We start from the raw sequence: 17475 nt of genomic DNA, 5'->3' as shown, positions 1-17475 counted from the left end.
TTTCATCTAGTTGTTAGTTGTAAGATATCCTTTTTAGTACTAAGTGCACACCTTTAGCAATGCATACAGAATTAAATTACCTATGCTGACTTAGGTGGCTGTTACCAAGGATAAAATATGGGAATAGACAAAATGGTTTTGCTTCATCCCATCACCTGATACTATATGCTAAAGCTTATATCTCTGCAATACTGAGTTCTTACTGCCCTTGTTTTATATAACTCTTATGTCTACTGTCAGAAAAGAAGAAGCACATTGTGAATGAATGTCACGATTTTTCTCCGATTCACTTACGAAGAAAAAGTCTTGATGTGAAAAAAGTTAATAAAAAAATCTTTAAATGCTTTCAATGATTCCTATATTCAGGACATAATTGAAGTGTAAATGCTTTTATTTAAACATACAATGTTATAGAAATCTGAATTCATCAATATATATCATAATTTTTAATACAAAGTCTTTTGGATTAGGAAATATTTTAAGAATTAAAATAATAGAGACAATAATTTGGAAGGGGAGATTGAAGGAAAAGCCTGGATTTATCTGATGGTAACTGTTAGGATTTATCTATATAACAAATGCTAGTTAACTATATTTTTCTTTGCATGTTTTTGCTACATTTTTGATGTTTAATAATTCTCTTTTTAAGCTTTTAAATAACCCAAAATTATTGAGCTCAAAATCGCCCAATCAGGTGACTCTTCCTTCATTTCTTGAGCGTCTCAGCATAGAAAAAAATTCAGTTTCAGATACTCTCTAGATTCTACCAAAAAGTTAAACCACCTTTTAGCAATGCAGGCTTCACAGAGACAGCATTTGGGGCTCAGGAGGGATCTTAGAATCTGGAATCCAGTGCTTTGTTGTCGACATGGGGAACTCAAGTAGCGGTGTGCTTATAAATGGTTAGCAGCCAGCTCCCTGGGGGGAACAGTCCTGCTTGGTAGTGTTTGCTGATTTCTGTGGTATTAATGCTGCCACCATGGCTGATTTCAGGCTAACAACATAATGTCCCTAAATGCAGTATTGGGAAGAGATGTACAGTAGCACACCATTATCTAGAATTCCCACCATTCCTATAACGTAGACATAAATAACCTCAAGGGCACATAGATAATAGGAAGATATAGTCAAATAACTTTGAAGTATTTGAATATTTGTTACCTTTTAAAAATATATTTTATTTAATGGTAAGTTTATATAATTTAATTTTTAGTAATGGGTGCATTTAAAACCATCTTGCAGAATTCCTTAATATTTAACAATCGAGTCTGTGAGCCAATTGGAGCCAGTTTCAGAACACTGCTGAACTTGAGCTTTATGGAGACTTGGGATGGATCCAGGATTAGAATCAAGGTCTCTTCGCTTCATACCAGATACCAAATCCAGGGAAAGATAATTCACAGTATAATTACAGGATGATGGTTCCTGGCCTTCAGCTATGATCCACAAAAGGGGCTTCTAAGGGATTTTAGATGATATTCTGAAAACACTAGATCAGTGTTATAATAGTGGTCCAGAAGTTTAAGGAAATTTTGTTGAGTGTCACAAGGAAGGATATTCAAAGGAAAGAAAGAATATTACATCCAAATCTTGATCAAAATCCACTGTGTATTGCAAACCAGAACTCTTAAAAAAGATCTAATGGGGTGGAGAAAATTCAGATGACGATTTGGGAGGGGACTGGTAATGTGTGAAACAACAAGCGTATTATAATAACAGGCCAGACAAAAAAAGATGAGGCTGTGTACCCAGAAGTGCTAAGGTGGCATAAAGTAACCCATAAAATCGGAAAGGGGCTGGTGGTGACCTCAGCCCTGTTCTCTAGGGGCAGTCGTGGAAGGGTTAAGAGATGAGCTTTGATAATTGAAAGGAAAGGGCAATTACATAACTGTTTGTGGTTAGAGATGAATGAGAGCTTCTCTTTGAAAAGGTTTTAAAATATACTTTTATGAATACCTGATCTGTAATGGAGTATAAGCTTTTTGAGGGCAGGGATCTCTTCCTTATTCCTGACCATGCCTAGCTCTAGTGGCATCAGTTTGGTAGTGTGCAGTATGTAACCTTGGGGAGTTTTAAGCTGGGAAAGGATCGGATCTAATATTCACAGCAGATCCCTCTGGCTGCTGGGAGAAAAGAGACTGTGATGGTTGTTGCAACTAGGATGGTGTGGCTGAAAATGAGAAGAGGTAGGTTCCAAATAGATTTTGGATGCAGGACTGCTAGGAATTGCCCATGGGTTGGGTAAAGGTGGGGTGGCAGCTGAGGGAACATCCGTCCATTGTCTCTTAATCAATTCTAAGGTTAATTGTCAGTGCTACTCAGGGTAAATATTTTGCATGAAGTTTAGCTAGCTGTGCAGGATGTTAGTGAAGTAGAATACAATTTTTATTTTAAAAAGTTTTAAGCAATCCAGTGGCTTTTATTATATTCAGAGCTGGGCACCATCACCACTGTCTCATTCTAGGAAATGTTATTACCCTACCGCCATCCCCGCTCAACCTTTCCTGGGCTCCAGCCTCCGCAATCACTAATCTGTTTTCTGTCTGTGTGGATTCTGGACATTTTCTACAAATGAATCTTACAACAGAGGGTCCTTTGTGGCGGGCTGTTTTTCATTGAGCATGTATTTTCAAGATTTATCCCTGTTATAGCATATATCAGTACTTTATTTCTTTTTATTGCTGAATAACATTCTATTATATGGACATAGGACATTCTACTTACCCATTTATCATTAATGGGCATTTGGGTTGTTTCCACTGTTTGGCTATTATAAGTAATGCGTATTTAAACATTTGTGTATAAGTTTTTGTGTGGACACATTTTCATTTATCTTGGGTATATGCTTAGGAATTTTGGGGTGACATAGTGACTCTGTTTAACTGTTTGAGGACCTGCCAAAATATTTTCCAAAGTGGCGACACCATTTTACATTCATTCCCACCAGAATGTTTTTAAAGACAGCTCGAAATACCTTATAGCATTAAACAAATAGCAAATGTAGTGCTAGGTATATGTCCAGGATCAGTTGGGTTGGGGAGAGAGCAGAGAATCTGACACCCCCCCCCCATCCCCGCCCCGGGTCAGGTGGTGCCAAGCTGGAAATCACAGATTTGCTCACATGTGGACTTCTCTGGCACAGAGACACAGAGGCATGTCCCTGTTCAGGGTCACATTTGCACCAGATTAAGTAATGGAGCTCACTGCTGGCATTCCATGTAAGCGCCCTTGACCACATGCCATTGTGTGATGAGTTGAGGATATTGGATATCTGGGTGTATATTTGTTAGGAGGAAAACACACCACTTGGGTAAATCCCAGGCATTCCAGTAGCTCATTCCACGCCTGTAAATTGTTCACCTTATACTTTTCACTCTGCTTGCTAAGACGTAGAGTTGTTCATTCTGACTGCTACGCCTGGGCTTATAAACTAGATTTGTTCCTTGCTATCTTGTGTCATAGTCAACACTGCAAACTCCCGGCCAAGGACAAAACCTACCTATATCCAGGGGAAAAGTGCTGGAGCCAGGAACCTAGGATCTTACTCTTGTGATAACTGTACCATTTGAATTTTCTTGATTTTCTTGGATGAAGCTGCATTTATTGATAAACTTTTAAATTCATTTTATAGAAGTTGCAATTTTCTCAAATTTTCAATATATCACATCTGGGTTTGTCTTATAGGTAACAATTGCTTGTGATGCAGTTCTTAACTCAAAATCCCCATACAGAAAGCAGGACCCAGACACATGGGAAAATGAATTGCCAGTATCCAAGTATGCCAATAACCTCACCCAACTGGACAACGGAGTCAGGATTCCTCCAAGGTGAGTGTCAGATAGCAAAATGGAAAGTTATCCCCTAAAACTGGCCAAAGGAATACTTACTTTTCTACTTCTCAGAATTAGCAGTTATATATTTTCTTGTCAGATGCCTTAAAAAAAAAAAAGCTCAAAAATTCTCTCTCAAATTCTGTGCACCTTTGTAGTAGATGCCGAGTATGCCAGCCCCTCGCCCTGGAGCCCGTCCCCCCCCTCGCCCCCCCCCGCCCCCCCCCCCGCCCCCCAGGGCTTCCAGTTGTAAGCATCCGCAGCTCTTTGCTTCAGGGTTTTCTCTTCCTGCCGAAGTCAGGTAGGCCTGTGCGTGGGACAGACAGAAATCCCGTAGAGTTAATGCTCCCTCCTGCCCGCCTGGGAAGGCCCTTAACCAGTGACTGCCGCGTGGCTGGGTCAATACCCTAGGTCCCTGCCCCTCAGGTAGGGTGGTGGGGGCAGGAGTTCCCCAGCTGGACTGAGCCCCAATTACCTATGTTGTCTTCCTGTCCTCTCCAGTCGCACTTCCCTCTGGTGCTTCCTGAGATCGCCTCCCACAAGACATTCACATTCAGATCTTTGTCTCCGCCTCTGCCTCTCGGGGAACCCCTCTTACAGCAGTCTTCGGCTATCCCATTTGGGCTGGAATGCTCTCTGGCTGCATTAGCATCTGCTGCTAGGGGCCCGGGGTGTCCTGAGGCCAGTGCTGGATGGGAGGGGCACGTGGACCAGCACTGCGGCCAGTGTGCCTCAGGCCTGACTGCTGCCTCCCCACCTGTGTGGTCTGGGTGAAGGGCGGCCCCTCACCTCTCCTGGTGGCAGCGGGGGTGGTAATACCCATGCTGAAGGGTGTTTGTCAGAAGTAAATGATAAAACTTTGTTAACCTTAACCTTCAGTTAAGTTGATTTCCTTTCTACTTAATTTACATTTGCCATGTAGTAGATTTTGTTTAAACTAGTTTTCCTAGGTATGGTTAACGCTTTTGAACCTGAGCTGTTTATAATCATGTTCCACTGTCCCTCACACTGGACTTTCAAGGAAATGACCTCCCCTCCCGCCCTCAGGTCCTGCGTCAGTTTTCTGAAGTAAAACAGCCATCGTGGAGGAGCTGGGAGGAGCTGGTCTCTCTCTGGGTGGCAGGCAGGGTCCTGAGTGTCCTGCTGCCCTGGGAGGGGTCTCTGGGATTCCACGGACTGTTTCCTGTGGCCCCAACTCGAGTCACTCTGTTTTCTTGGATGTTAATGTTCTGATTCCACGTTGCATTCCAGCTATATTAATTGCTCTTCAATGACTTTCCAGTGGTTGGAAGTGTGCCAGGTGTGACCTGCGGGAAAACCTCTGGTTGAATCTGACCGATGGCTCCGTGCTGTGTGGGAAGTGGTTCTTTGACAGCTCCGGGGGAAATGGGCACGCGCTGGAGCATTACAGAGACATGGGCTACCCTCTAGCCGTAAAACTGGGAACCATCACTCCTGATGGGGCAGGTGAGTGTGCTCGTACTGGACTCTGGGAACTTCAGTGTCTCCCTCCTAGATTTAACCAGTGGGTTGGAGGGTATAGTTCTGGACTCAGAAAGCTCAGGCTTGAATCCTGATTCTGCCTCTTATTAGCTGTTATTTCTTGGGCAGGTTTTCTAATCCTTCTAAGTATCAGGTTCCTCATCCTGAGGATAATCATGGTGCCTCCCTCATAGTTTTGTTGAGGTACATAAGGTTTCAGCTCCATGCACACAGTAAGGTCTTAATAAAAGTTAGCTGCTGTTACCAGCCTTCTGTATGTCTCTTGGCTAAAAGGGCAGAAGCAAGAACCAGGACTTGTGCAGCGAACATGCACAATCACATCCACCATTAGAATCTTAGGGGGAGGCCCTATAATTCATTGTGGGGATTAGTATCCTTTTAGGAACCAAAGGATGCATTATGGAGAAGATGGGTTTAAAGGATACTGTGTGTTCCGAGTCCCTGCCGTCAGCTGGCAGGATGGTGTTCAGTGCAACAAGGGATTAGAACTGGTTCCTATTTGTACTGTCAGTTTCAGAATTTTTTTCTCCCCTTTATGCTCTCACACTATGTGCTCTAAAATGTTAGCTTTTGGCAGTGTTTATACAGTTAATTCCTTCTACCATTTTGTGAGGAAAAAGGGAAATGGTATCACAGTCAGTAATGAGACATTTCAATATTGAGCAGTGGTCCTAAGAACTCATCATCTTAACATCACTGAAAACATTTATTAAGCCCAGATCTGGATCAATACCTAGGTTTGTCTTCTCCATCTTTCCAGGCTGTCGGCTCTATTTCTTCTTTACTTTAAGGTAAGATGATTTTTTAAGGAGAAATATAAAGACACATAAAGACATTTGAGTTTTCTTCCCTGTTATCTTTTTATACAGAATTAACCTGCTTCTGAGTTCCTTGGCTAGGATGTTTTCACTAAATAGGGTACACTTGTCAACCATGCCTCTTCCATTGAACTCCTTTCTCATTTATTTTATAATTGAGGGCTGGAAGTTAGCTCATATCAATATTCTTTTGATTCACATTTAGGGTAATTTTCCTGCTTCCAAAGTTAGTGGACTTATTTTAACTTATTAGAGGTAAGTAGCTGCAAGAGCCCGAGGTGCTGGTGCCAGACAGCTTCCTCCCACAAAAACAAATACACCTCTTCACAAGCCAGGTCAAATCCTAAGACTTCCAGGATCTGAAGAGGAAATTCAGGATGCATGGTTGGATTCAGGTTACAGCAAGGTACTTGCAGGTCATTTCCATGTTGACTGACTGCTGTGCAAGGCAACCATCATTGTCCAGTTAGAGGACCACAGAAAGAAGGGTTTGTAATGTGTGAATTCTATTGGATAAAATTATAAGGGGAGAATAATAAAAATGTTTCTATCTTCTCTGCTGTCTTATGTAGTGCTTTGGTAAGACCAGTTATTAGAAGTCCAGCTCTTAGAACAACCTATCCAAGACTGCACCTATTTGTGTATATGGCTTAGTTATAGAATTTTAGTTGTTTGAAGAGCAGGCTATGTCTTACTTATCTCTGGGTTCCATACTAAATCTTACATAGTAGGCAGATATACTTTGTTTAAATGAACCATCTGGTATATAAGTATTTAAACAATTAGATTATTTAAATGTATGCTAATAATAAAGGCCAAGGTCAATTCTGTTTTCTATGCATCTTTAATTTTCCAGAAGCCTTTTTTCTAGTGTGAAACTTATTTTTAAAGTACAATTTAGAGTACATCTGAAGTTTATTTCCTTTCAGCTTGAAGAAGGGAAGTGTTATATTTGTCCCTTAATTATACAATAAGGAGCAGATGTTCAGTATAACATATTTGGAAAATAGAGAGAAAAGTTTAGAGAAGTAAATAAAAATTACTAGTAATACCACCTGCCAGACAAATCACTTCTAACAATTTGGGTATTTTCTTTTTTAAGGCCTCGAACAGTTCTTATACAATCACACACATACATACCCCATATTTTTACAAAAATTGAATGGCACTGTATAAAGTTTTATACCTTCCTTTTTCTATTTAACTTTAAATTATGTTTTCCATATCATTAAATGTTCTTCAGTATCCCATGATAGTTCCATAAATCATTTTAACTGTTCCCTTGTGAATTGTTCTAACTGTTTTGCTCTTCTGATGAGCATCCTTGTACGTATGCAAATCTTTGGGTATTTTGCTTAATAATTTTTTTAGGGTAAATTCCTATGAACAAAGGACTGAACCTTTAAAATTTTTAACTGCTGAGTTTCTTTTTAAACTAGTTGTAGTAACTGTTATTTCCACTAGCAGTGTATATGAGAATACCCAGTTCACCAAATCTTTGACAACTTTGGATATCCAAAAATTTGAAAAACCTTTGCTAATCTGGTATCTTATTTTAACTTGCCTTACTAGTGAGGCTGAACATTTTTCATAGTACCTCTTCTCGTCCATTCTTTTTGTGATTTTCTTAGCCTGATTTTCTAGTAGGTTTCTGTGTAGGTGTTTTTCTTATTGGTATTTTAAAAACTTTACTTATTAAAAATATTAACTCATTATCTGCCATAATTAAGGGTTTTTTTGTTTTTTTTTTTGAGGAAGGAGAACTTTTAAGATTTTCTTTTAAGATTTTACAATTATCGTGTAATTGACATGTAATTATCACGTAACTGACATTTATTTGAATAAATAGTCCTAAAAATTCTTGGATTCATTTAGCTGAAATAATGTTCACTTTTTGAAAAAAGATCAGGATTTGATTCCTGCTTATCTTGTGCAGAGTTGGTTTTTAATACAAATGATTATTTTCAGTCTAATTACCATTTCATAAAAGTTTATGGGATATATCAATTGTTTTAGTTTCTTTCATATCTGTGCTTAATGGATTGCCAACTGTGACTTATTTATTTAAAAGCCAGAGAAGTAAATGAAAACATGCGTGAAGTTTTCTTAAATATCTTATTTTGAACCTTGTGTACGCTGAGGCCCAGGAGGGCAGGGTGCCTTTTGTCTGGGCGTAGGGTGGCCCCCTCCTTTGAAGGTACTACTGCTGAGGGTTCCATCTTCCATACTTGCTAGGCAAATTGAGGCTGATTGAACTCAGAAGAGACAAAGTCTCACACGCAGGGCATTTATTTTTTAGTTTATAATGAGAACCACAACTGCCTGTAAGTGGGATGGTTATGGCTGCTTGACCAGTACATTCCTTCCCTGTGGGAAGCTGAGTTATATTTAGAATATTGCTTAGTAAACATGGAATCCAAGCAGGTTATGGACTCAAATATTTAATGGTAGTGTGATCCGATCATCCTGGTTTCCTTCTCCCCTATAAGGATATACCTGTTCACTGAGAAACTCCTACTCATCTTGAGGTCTCAACTTAGAATTAGTTCTTCCAAGAGGTCCTGGTGCCCCAGGCTAGGCCATTGTGGTGGCATGGGCAATAAAAATGGGCCGCATATCAAATTCCATTCTGGGTCCCATGGGTACAACAACAAACAAACCAAGAACAGATCACAGTACAAACAAACAAAAAGCTTTTCTCTGTGGGAGGAGTTATTGATTTGGCAAAGCTAGGATGAGGTTCTTGGTGGGAAGGGCATGAGAAAGGGATGGAGGAAAGAGCGGGTGTTTTTTCCTTCCATAGAGGAAACTAGTTTACCTAAGAACGTGCTTCAGTGCCTTGGGCAATTGCAGGAGACCCTTCCAGAGATACCCAAGGCAGCTGTGGAATTGCCTGTCTCACTGGCCCCTGCACCAGCTCAATAGCATCTCAAGGTGGTCTTTCTTCTTTGATTGTCTTCATTCTATGACCTGAACATAGGCCCCCGTAAGTTTCTCATAGACTGAGGCTTTGGAATCAAGCCACTGACGATTTCATTTTAGTTTTGACCTAGCTTGTGCCCCTCCTGTGTGCCTCTGTAGCACTTCATACTGCTCCACCAAAGCACTTTTCACAAGATCCTGTAACTGTGTTTAATGGTGGTTGCCTTGGACAGCAGTGGCTAAGCACCAACCTTGTTGCACACTGCAGTGCCTCTAGCTGCTAGCATGGCCCCTCATACATAGTAGGTGCTCAGTAAATATTTGTGGAGTAAATAGATGGAGGAAGATGTACCAATAAAAGTTGCTCCTCTTATTTACTGTTTTCTTTCTTTTTTCTATTTTATTGACTTCGTTTTACTTTTACTTGTTTTCTTTTCCTGACTGTAGTCTACATTTTGTCTGGCCTGAGAGTTATGCTCTCTAAGGTGATGATGGTACATACTTCTGAACTCAGTAATTTTGTTTATTTTTCTAGTAATTACTGGAGCGTTCTCTGGTTTCTCTTCTTTTCCTGTTTGTGGCAGATAGTCTGTAGATACACAAATATAAGCTCATGGTGGAGAGGTGCAGTTTGGGTGGATGGATCAGCACTTACTCTGAAGAGAACGTTTCCTCACCCTTTCCTCTCTGACTTACTATTTAGTGTTTCACGAAGAGTTCTATTTTTCTCTCTACTTGAACTCTGAGAACAGAGTAGCAAACCTGGCTTCCCTGGTTTTGTTTCTCTTTCTAAATCTAAGAATTTGGTGAGGTACATCTTTACCCCTCTCTTCCTTCTGCTTTCCTTTGTGGGAATCTGAGGTCAGGATTTGGACTTCTGTCACTTTTGGAGGGTGAAGGAAGAGATCCTAAAGTCACAGGACTAAACCATATCCAAGAAGATATCTGTTGAGGTCCTTTACATCAAACCAGCATTTCTTCTATTTGAAGTAGTAAAGTTTAAACTTATAAGGGCAGAGACCCTGCTTGATTTAACAACATATGAGTATTCTCAGTACCTGTATGTATTTGGTGTTCAGTAAATCTTTGTTGAATACAATGAATGAATGAGTGAATGAATGAGTCAGTTAATCCATGTGGATGAACAAGAATGACCAGTGGTACACTAATACCATACTATCCAATAGAATCATTTTAATCTTTGGGAATTGCTTATAAGAAATTTTTTTTTCAATCAAAATATAATAAATTTGGAAAAAAATAAAAAAGCAAAAAACAACAACCGCATAAAAGAAATCTCCCCATTTAGAGATAACAGATAATTACCATTTTGATGTAATTCCTTACAGATTCTCAGTCTTGGTCTCAGTCTAAGCCTCTATCTCTGTTCTCTAACGTTTTCCTTAGTTAATTTTGGAACGCATTGCATGTTCTGTTTTCTAACATGCTTATCACATCAGTGGGTTACTCATGCTCTAAAACTTTTATGTTTTTCCTTTCGGGCGTCTCTTTGTATTCTCTCAATGGTTTAGTTGTCACTTAACTTGAAACAAAACAATGATTTTTCCTTCTAAAGTGAGTATAGTTACTTGTGAAACTCAGCTTGGGCTGTTCCTGAGAGAATCCCTAACTGTGCTTCTTGCTTCCAAGTTTTAAAATCACATTTAGGGCAAGGGAGGGTCACACTTGTCAGGCAGTGCTTATTTGCTACAATAGTTTCTGAGCTAAGCCTTAACTTTGCTAAGCTAAAGTTGGAGATAAAGTAAATTGCCCAATGAAAAAATGTGGAAGCCAGGACTTTCACCCTGAGTCCACTTCATTTATTTTTTCTATAATGACATATCTTTTATAAATTCTTCATTATGGCCAAGTTGAAGGGTCACCATTTATTTTTAGATTACTTGGCTGTTACTCACTAAACTGTTTTTGTCATTGGGGTAAGAAATAACTATAGTGTATGACCAAATCATATTGTATCTTTGAAATAGATAATGACTAGGGATAGGAAACATTCATTTCTCCATGTGGCATAAATGTAGTGGGCTAAAAACCATAGAGTGCTACATGCTTTCACTGACTACAGAATACTAGGCCGATGATACGGTTCTAGCAATTTTATTTTCTAATAGAGCTCTGATAATTAAGGCTTAAAGTCTTAAGTCTTTGAAACTATCTCACTAGTTAGTAGTAACCAAAGTTAAAGTGTCTAAGTGTTACTAGAGAGTGAGTCCTTCTCGGTGCAGTGTCCAGATTCTTGGCATCTCGAGCCAAGAATTGAACGAGACACAGAAATAAAGTGGTGAAAGAGTGGTTAATTAGAAGAGATAGTACACTTCAAAGAAATAGAAGTGGACCCGAGCAGTAGAGAATGGCTCAATGGCCTTGACTAAGGAGCCCTTGGTGGTTTTTATCTTTTTCTCTCAAATGGGCTGTTTCTTTCCAGGTGTGGGACCACCTGATTGACACCTGTGATTGACAAGAGGCTATTACCTCATCTTTTTTCAAACTGCTCAGGTTTGAGTGGCCAGTTTGATCTAGTTGGGTATCTTGTACCCATTTGTTTGCAGTGGAAAGGGGAAGTTTTGGACAGAGAAGGGAAGTCTTCTGGGCAGTAATGCAGAGACTGGATGCCTATCTCTAACTGCCTGCCTTGTTTTTCCCTTGAGAGACGTGATCCCCATAAAATCTCTATGGGAATTTGAGGGACAGGAGGTCTGTTCTTCTGTATCTGCTTCCTGCTGGGCAGGGGCGTAGAGTTGTCCCTACCTATTGGGCATTCACGGAACTCTTGCCCTAACTGATCTCAGATGAGAGGAAGGGGTCTCGGGATCCGCCTGCAAGACCTTGTTGGCTTCTTTTGTTGGGACTGGCAATCTTGCTGGAGAATCTTCTGCATCCCCAAGGCCCCAAATGAGGAAAAATAGATTTTAATTAATAAGTCCATTAGTTCTATAGAGCCTGTCGCCATTCAACCCCTCATTTAGGTGGCTTCAGGAGCTGGGCCCAGAATGGGTTGGAAAGAACATTAGGCTTCAGGGATTACAATCAACAAGTATACTGGCCTGGGGAAGTGTTAAAACCTATTTGGTCTCTGGATGGAATTATCCCAGAGTGAGGTCCTGAATGGCTTGGGGGGTGTTGGGAAATCACAGGCTTTTAAGTAGTTATCTGAGGCGGAGTTATCTGAGGTGGGGTGAGTTATTTGTGATTCAGGCTAGGAGCAATCTTTAGGGTAGGACTCAGAAACTGATTAAGAGTAATCAAAGCCAGGGGCTAAGGAGCTAAGAAAGTAGGGAAAAGGAGACTTAAAATTTCTACAGTGAGGGAGGCTTAAAACTTTTGTAGTGAGGGAGCTCTCCCATATCACAGGGAATGCCATTTTCAACTTCCAGCCAGTATTTGAGTGGTGCATTTTTGTCACTTGTCACAGATGGAAAATATTGTTGATGTATTTGTTTCACATTATTAGTTCAAAGATTTTTGTTGGTGTTTTTGGTATTTAAAGTTTTAGGAAATTTTTTCTTAATTGGGGTGGGGATTTTGTCTTTTGTTTTTCCTTTTGAGAGCACTGAAATATAATTTTAAAAAAATGTAATGGAAGGCTGCTATCCACAAATTAAAATGGACCCTGAGGAGAAGAGGGATAGAGGAGAAAGCGATACGATGTTTAATCTGTTAATAATAGAACGACTGACTGCCTTTGGTGGCAGTGAGGCCCCATGTATCTGGGTTTGCGTCAGAGGATCACCAGAGTCTCTGTATATTACTTTTCCCCCCCTTCTGGTGATGTTCCAAAGAGCAAGAAACTTTTTGGAAAGTCTGTCTATTACTGTCCTAAAGGATGATATCTTTATATTTATTTTCCTTGTAATAAATTTTACTTTTCAAATTTAGGAGCGAAGAAATTGTGGTTTTTGACTCACCATTCCTCTTAAGAATGGAGAGATGCTTCACCAAATCTATGGGTCTCCCGAGATCTAAGGAAATAATTTAAGGAAAATGGGCTTGGCCAGGAGTCAGTATACCAGGGTCCTGGGCCACCTGTGGGGTTTGAGGCAAATGATTTCACATTTCTGAGCCTCTTTTCCTCATCTGCAAATGGGCCTGAAGCTGTCTGTCCCTTCCCCCACGTTGCTCTTGTTGTGAGGACAGATCAGGCAGTATTCGGATCGCTTTTTTTCTCTCTCTCGAAGATCTATATCCTGCCTTTCTTTAGTTCAGAAAGCTTTTGAAAATTGTAAGCAGTGATTCTCAAATTTTACTGTGCATCTGGGATCTTACTAAACTGCAGATTCTTATTCAGTAGGTCCAGGGTAGGGCCCGGAGTCCGTACACACACACTTTGAGAAGCCAGGTTTGGTCCAAAGCATCTGTTAGGTGGGATATTAGGTCCTCAGGAGAGAAGCCTCCCACCTTAGGAGAGAGCTTCCCAACACTCGTGTGCCCTTTTGGGTTACTGACACTCCAAGATGCTAATCCTTCAGGCCCTGGGGCAGGGGGCAGGGCCTAGGACAGCTGGAGCCCCCTGAGTTACCCTGCTGTGCCAAATACATCATTGTCTGATGTGTGTGCTCCAAGGTGGCACAGTCCTCACACATCTCTCACGTGTGGGGACACCAAAGTAGGAAAGAGGGGTGAGGGGGCTGGTGGGCGGTGGAAATTGGTGAGCTGGTAGGCCTGAGACTATAGAGGGGTCCACAGGCAGAATTTTGTTTTGTCGTGGACCTGACACCCCAGTTCAGCCATTCAGCTGCCCCCGCGGTTCTGTGTTTCCCCTCATAGGTTCTTCCTGCCGCGAGTAGATGGTGTCACCTTTCTCTTCCCTCACCCTTCCCTCCTCCTGAACTTATAGTTATGCCACTGTGGTTTTGGTTAGAAAAATCATGCATTAGGTATTTAGGCTTTTCTAATTTAAAATTATTTTAACTTTAGACACTACTCTTTTATTTTTCAGTTTCAGCAAACCTTTTTTTTTTATTGCTTCCTGAAATGTCAAAAGAATTGATACATGGGTACATTTACAAAAATTACCTATTTTTTATGTTTGTTGTCCCTCATCCGTCTTTTCCCAGTTGAATGTAACCAACTCACAAGAGAATTTTGTTTTGCTCATTGATATATCCCAAGCCTGGTGCTCAATAAATACGTGTTGAATACTGAATGACTTGGTTACAGATCTCAGTGCTTATTTTCTCTTCACCTTCTAGATGTTTATTCTTTTCAAGAAGAGGAACCTGTTTTGGATCCTCATTTGGCCAAGCACTTGGCGCATTTTGGAATTGACATGCTTCATATGCATGGGGTGAGAACGTCTACTGTGGTCTCTACTTTGTTGGGGACGGGGGAATTTAATGATTTATTTAATATACAATTCCTCTAACATGAATTTTTGTTTTATAGGCTTTAGGTTTTAATGTTTGTATTTACTTCTTGAATGTAATTAATTGATGTTTTCTTTTGCTTGCCAGTTTGTTTTTTTTAATGTTATAATAAAAATGGCACCTTCTCAAGTACCATTTTGTTTTAGTTGGCGTTTACTTACAGAGTTGCGTGAATCATTCTTTGTTCACTAAAGGGAGAAGGTACAGGAAGATGACCTTTAAAATGATCTGTGACCAACATCACTTTAATTAATTTCAAGAAGGGAAGCAGAGCTCCTGGGCTTGGAAAGACTAAGCCAACGTATTACTGTTGATGGAAAAGCTTTGCTTCATTTAACATTGTGTTTTTAAACTGCTATCATGACTATGTTAATTTGTCCCTATGAGGGGCTATTAAATGTGCATGTCTAGTTTTAGCTCTTTCCTCCCATCCCAGGCCATTTCCCTGTCTTCCTGTTCTCCTTTCAGTCTCCTCTTACTCACTCATGTCATTTGTTAATTTACTTTCTCTGCTCTTCTTTAAGTTTTCCTCCTATTTTGAGGCACTCCCAAGCCCCCAGGGTTTGTTCCACTTTCCTCTCCAACTGCCTAGCCTTTTTGTTTGCTGTGTTGTTTTATCTTCTCTTGAAATTATTCTACTTGCTTCTTCTTCTTTTTTTTTGATTCCGATTTATCTTTCTTCTTCTTCCTATCTCCTTTCTTCTTAACCTCTCTTTTATTTTTAAATCTTTTAAATGTGTGGGTTTTTTTTCATTGTGGAAAGAGACATAACATAAAATTTACATTTTAACCATTTTTAAGTGTACAATTCTGTGGCATTAATTACATTTACATTGTCATGCAAACATTACTATCTCCATCTCTTTTAATTAGGTTAAATTTTAAATAGGTTGTTTATTCCTCTGTTTAGTTGGGGGTGGAAAGAGGCAGAAACATCTATTGCTGTTAGAAATAATTCATGGGACGTGATCTTTGAATAATAATCACAGCTAAAGTTGTTTTTTTTTCAATGACTTTGCCCCAGACAGAGAACGGGCTCCGAGACAATGACATCAAGCCACGAGTCAGCGAGTGGGAAGTAATCCAGGAGACGGGGACAAAGCTGAAGCCCATGTATGGCTCGGGATACACGGGTCTCAAGAACCTGGGCAATAGCTGCTATCTCAGTTCTGTCATGCAGGCCATCTTCAGCATCCCGGAATTCCAGAGAGCGTAAGTTTCCCCAATGTAGACCTGGATACACAGCACTGCCCTCCATCCCCTCCAGATCCAGTCCAGTCCGTATGTATTGGGGGAGCCCATCTTCATCAGCTGCAAGACATTCACCACCTCATCCGTGGTGTGACTTCTTGCCCTAATGCAGGGTGAGCACCCTTGTCAAGTGTTCTGGGGATTAGGTGAGATGAGGAGAGCATTGTGAAATGAAAAACCTCCCCGCAGGATTTGTCATTATAATAATAATGGCTTCCACTTTTAAACCCTCTGTGCCAAGAAAATATTAATCATTAATCTTCACAGCAATCTGCCGAATCCCTTCCTATAGATGTGCTAGGAGAGAGTCAATGATCTGTTTAGTCAATGTCCTGGTGAGTGGAGTTTCTTAGAGGACTGAGGCTTTTCATTTTTCTGCCACTCAAAATGTGGTTCACAGCCTGCTGCTGGCCCTCGCACCGCTGGATACGGCTCAGTAATGACATATAATGGAAATTGAGAGTGAGTGTGTCATGCAGGGTGGCCATAGTGGTGGTAACTTCATGGATGTGCCGCCCCACATAGGGTGTGAGAATGGCAACCAAGGATCCAAAAGCACTTGCAGGGGCAGTATCCAAAACCAGATCTCTCACGCCGGTTGTAAAACGCTCGACTTCCAGCCCCCGCATTTAGGGTTGAACATAGCATGTCTCATACCCATTTCACGGAGGATTTGAGTAAGTTCAGTATGCGACTGCCATTTACTCACATTGTCTGGAAGCTCGCCAGCCTCTCCCATTGCTGTGCATACTGCAGCGGTGAGCCACTCCATCAGAGTGTGGTTGCTCTGGTCTTGGGCCAACCTGTGGCAATTCTGTACCCTTTGTCGCAGGGATGGATGACCCCTCACGAAGGCTAGCTTTTCCATTTGTCCTGGGGAGCAGAGTATGCTGTCTGCCCCCTCATCCCATAAACGTAGCAGCCAACCTACGTTTGCTAAGATTGGCTCTCCAGGGCACTGTTGGCACCACCTCCCCAGCTCTTGCAACTCAGTGGGAGTGTAAGGGGTGTAGGTTGTGAACGCAGTCACAGCGGGGTTACCGGCAGCGATGCCCTCGGGGCCTTTTGCTGTATGATGGGCTACGCGTGGGGGCAGGGAGCTACGTCACTTCTACTTGCGTTATCCGCCTCTGCCTCAGAGTCTCCACTGTGGGGCTCCTCCTCTAACAGGTGGACCCGACCTTCCAGCACCTCCCACTGGGACTGCTGGTCCCGCACCTGGGCTATCTCAGCAAGCACTTCCGCTGAGTTATGACAAAACGTGGTGAGGGTTTCCTCTAACTGGCGGTCCTGAGCTTCCAACGCCTCCCACCAGGGCTGCTGGTCCCGCACCTGGGCTATTTCATTAAATACATCTTCCGCGTTATAATTCAACGTGGTGAGGAACATCCAGCCCACATGGCCAGCTGTACCCTTCACCTCCTCCAGCAACTGCTCAGCTAGAATCTGCAGGGCCCTCTGCACACTGGCTTGAGAGCCATCCACATCCTCCCAACCCTCCTCAGGGGTCCAACTCCTGAGAACAGTTGCCACTGGGTACCACACACTGTGGGAGGGGGACACGTCATTCTGCCCAGAGTCAGACACCATTCCTACCTGGCCGGAATCCTGCTTGCCGTGCCAGGTATCCGAGTGGGTGGTGGCTTTGGCGTAAGATGTCCACAATTCTAGGAGCCTATGGCACCATCAGCCTACCAGAAAGCAGGCGTCGCCTGCTATGGCCAACAGGGCTGCGTGCCATCCAAAGGCTCGAAAGGACCACCAATTCAC

The 17475-nt window shown here is 41.6% G+C and overlaps 1 protein-coding gene across 1 annotated transcript in view; it reads left to right on the top strand.

Annotated features, from left to right (window-relative positions):
- Positions 1-17475, top strand: part of USP13 (ubiquitin specific peptidase 13) — a 110652-nt gene that overhangs the window by 39083 nt on the left and 54094 nt on the right. The window contains exons 5-8 of the mRNA XM_081026168.1: positions 3685-3827; positions 5113-5297; positions 14281-14375; positions 15479-15666. Coding sequence (XP_080882294.1) covers positions 3685-3827; positions 5113-5297; positions 14281-14375; positions 15479-15666 — 611 coding nt within the window. The remainder of the gene's footprint in view (positions 1-3684; positions 3828-5112; positions 5298-14280; positions 14376-15478; positions 15667-17475) is intronic.

Source organism: Rhinolophus hipposideros (genome assembly GCF_964194185.1).
Source record: "Rhinolophus hipposideros genome assembly, chromosome: 2".
Lineage (NCBI taxonomy): Eukaryota > Metazoa > Chordata > Mammalia > Chiroptera > Rhinolophidae > Rhinolophus > Rhinolophus hipposideros.
The sequence above is the reverse complement of the archived record's forward strand: the minus strand, read 5'-3'. Positions and strand labels throughout refer to the sequence as shown.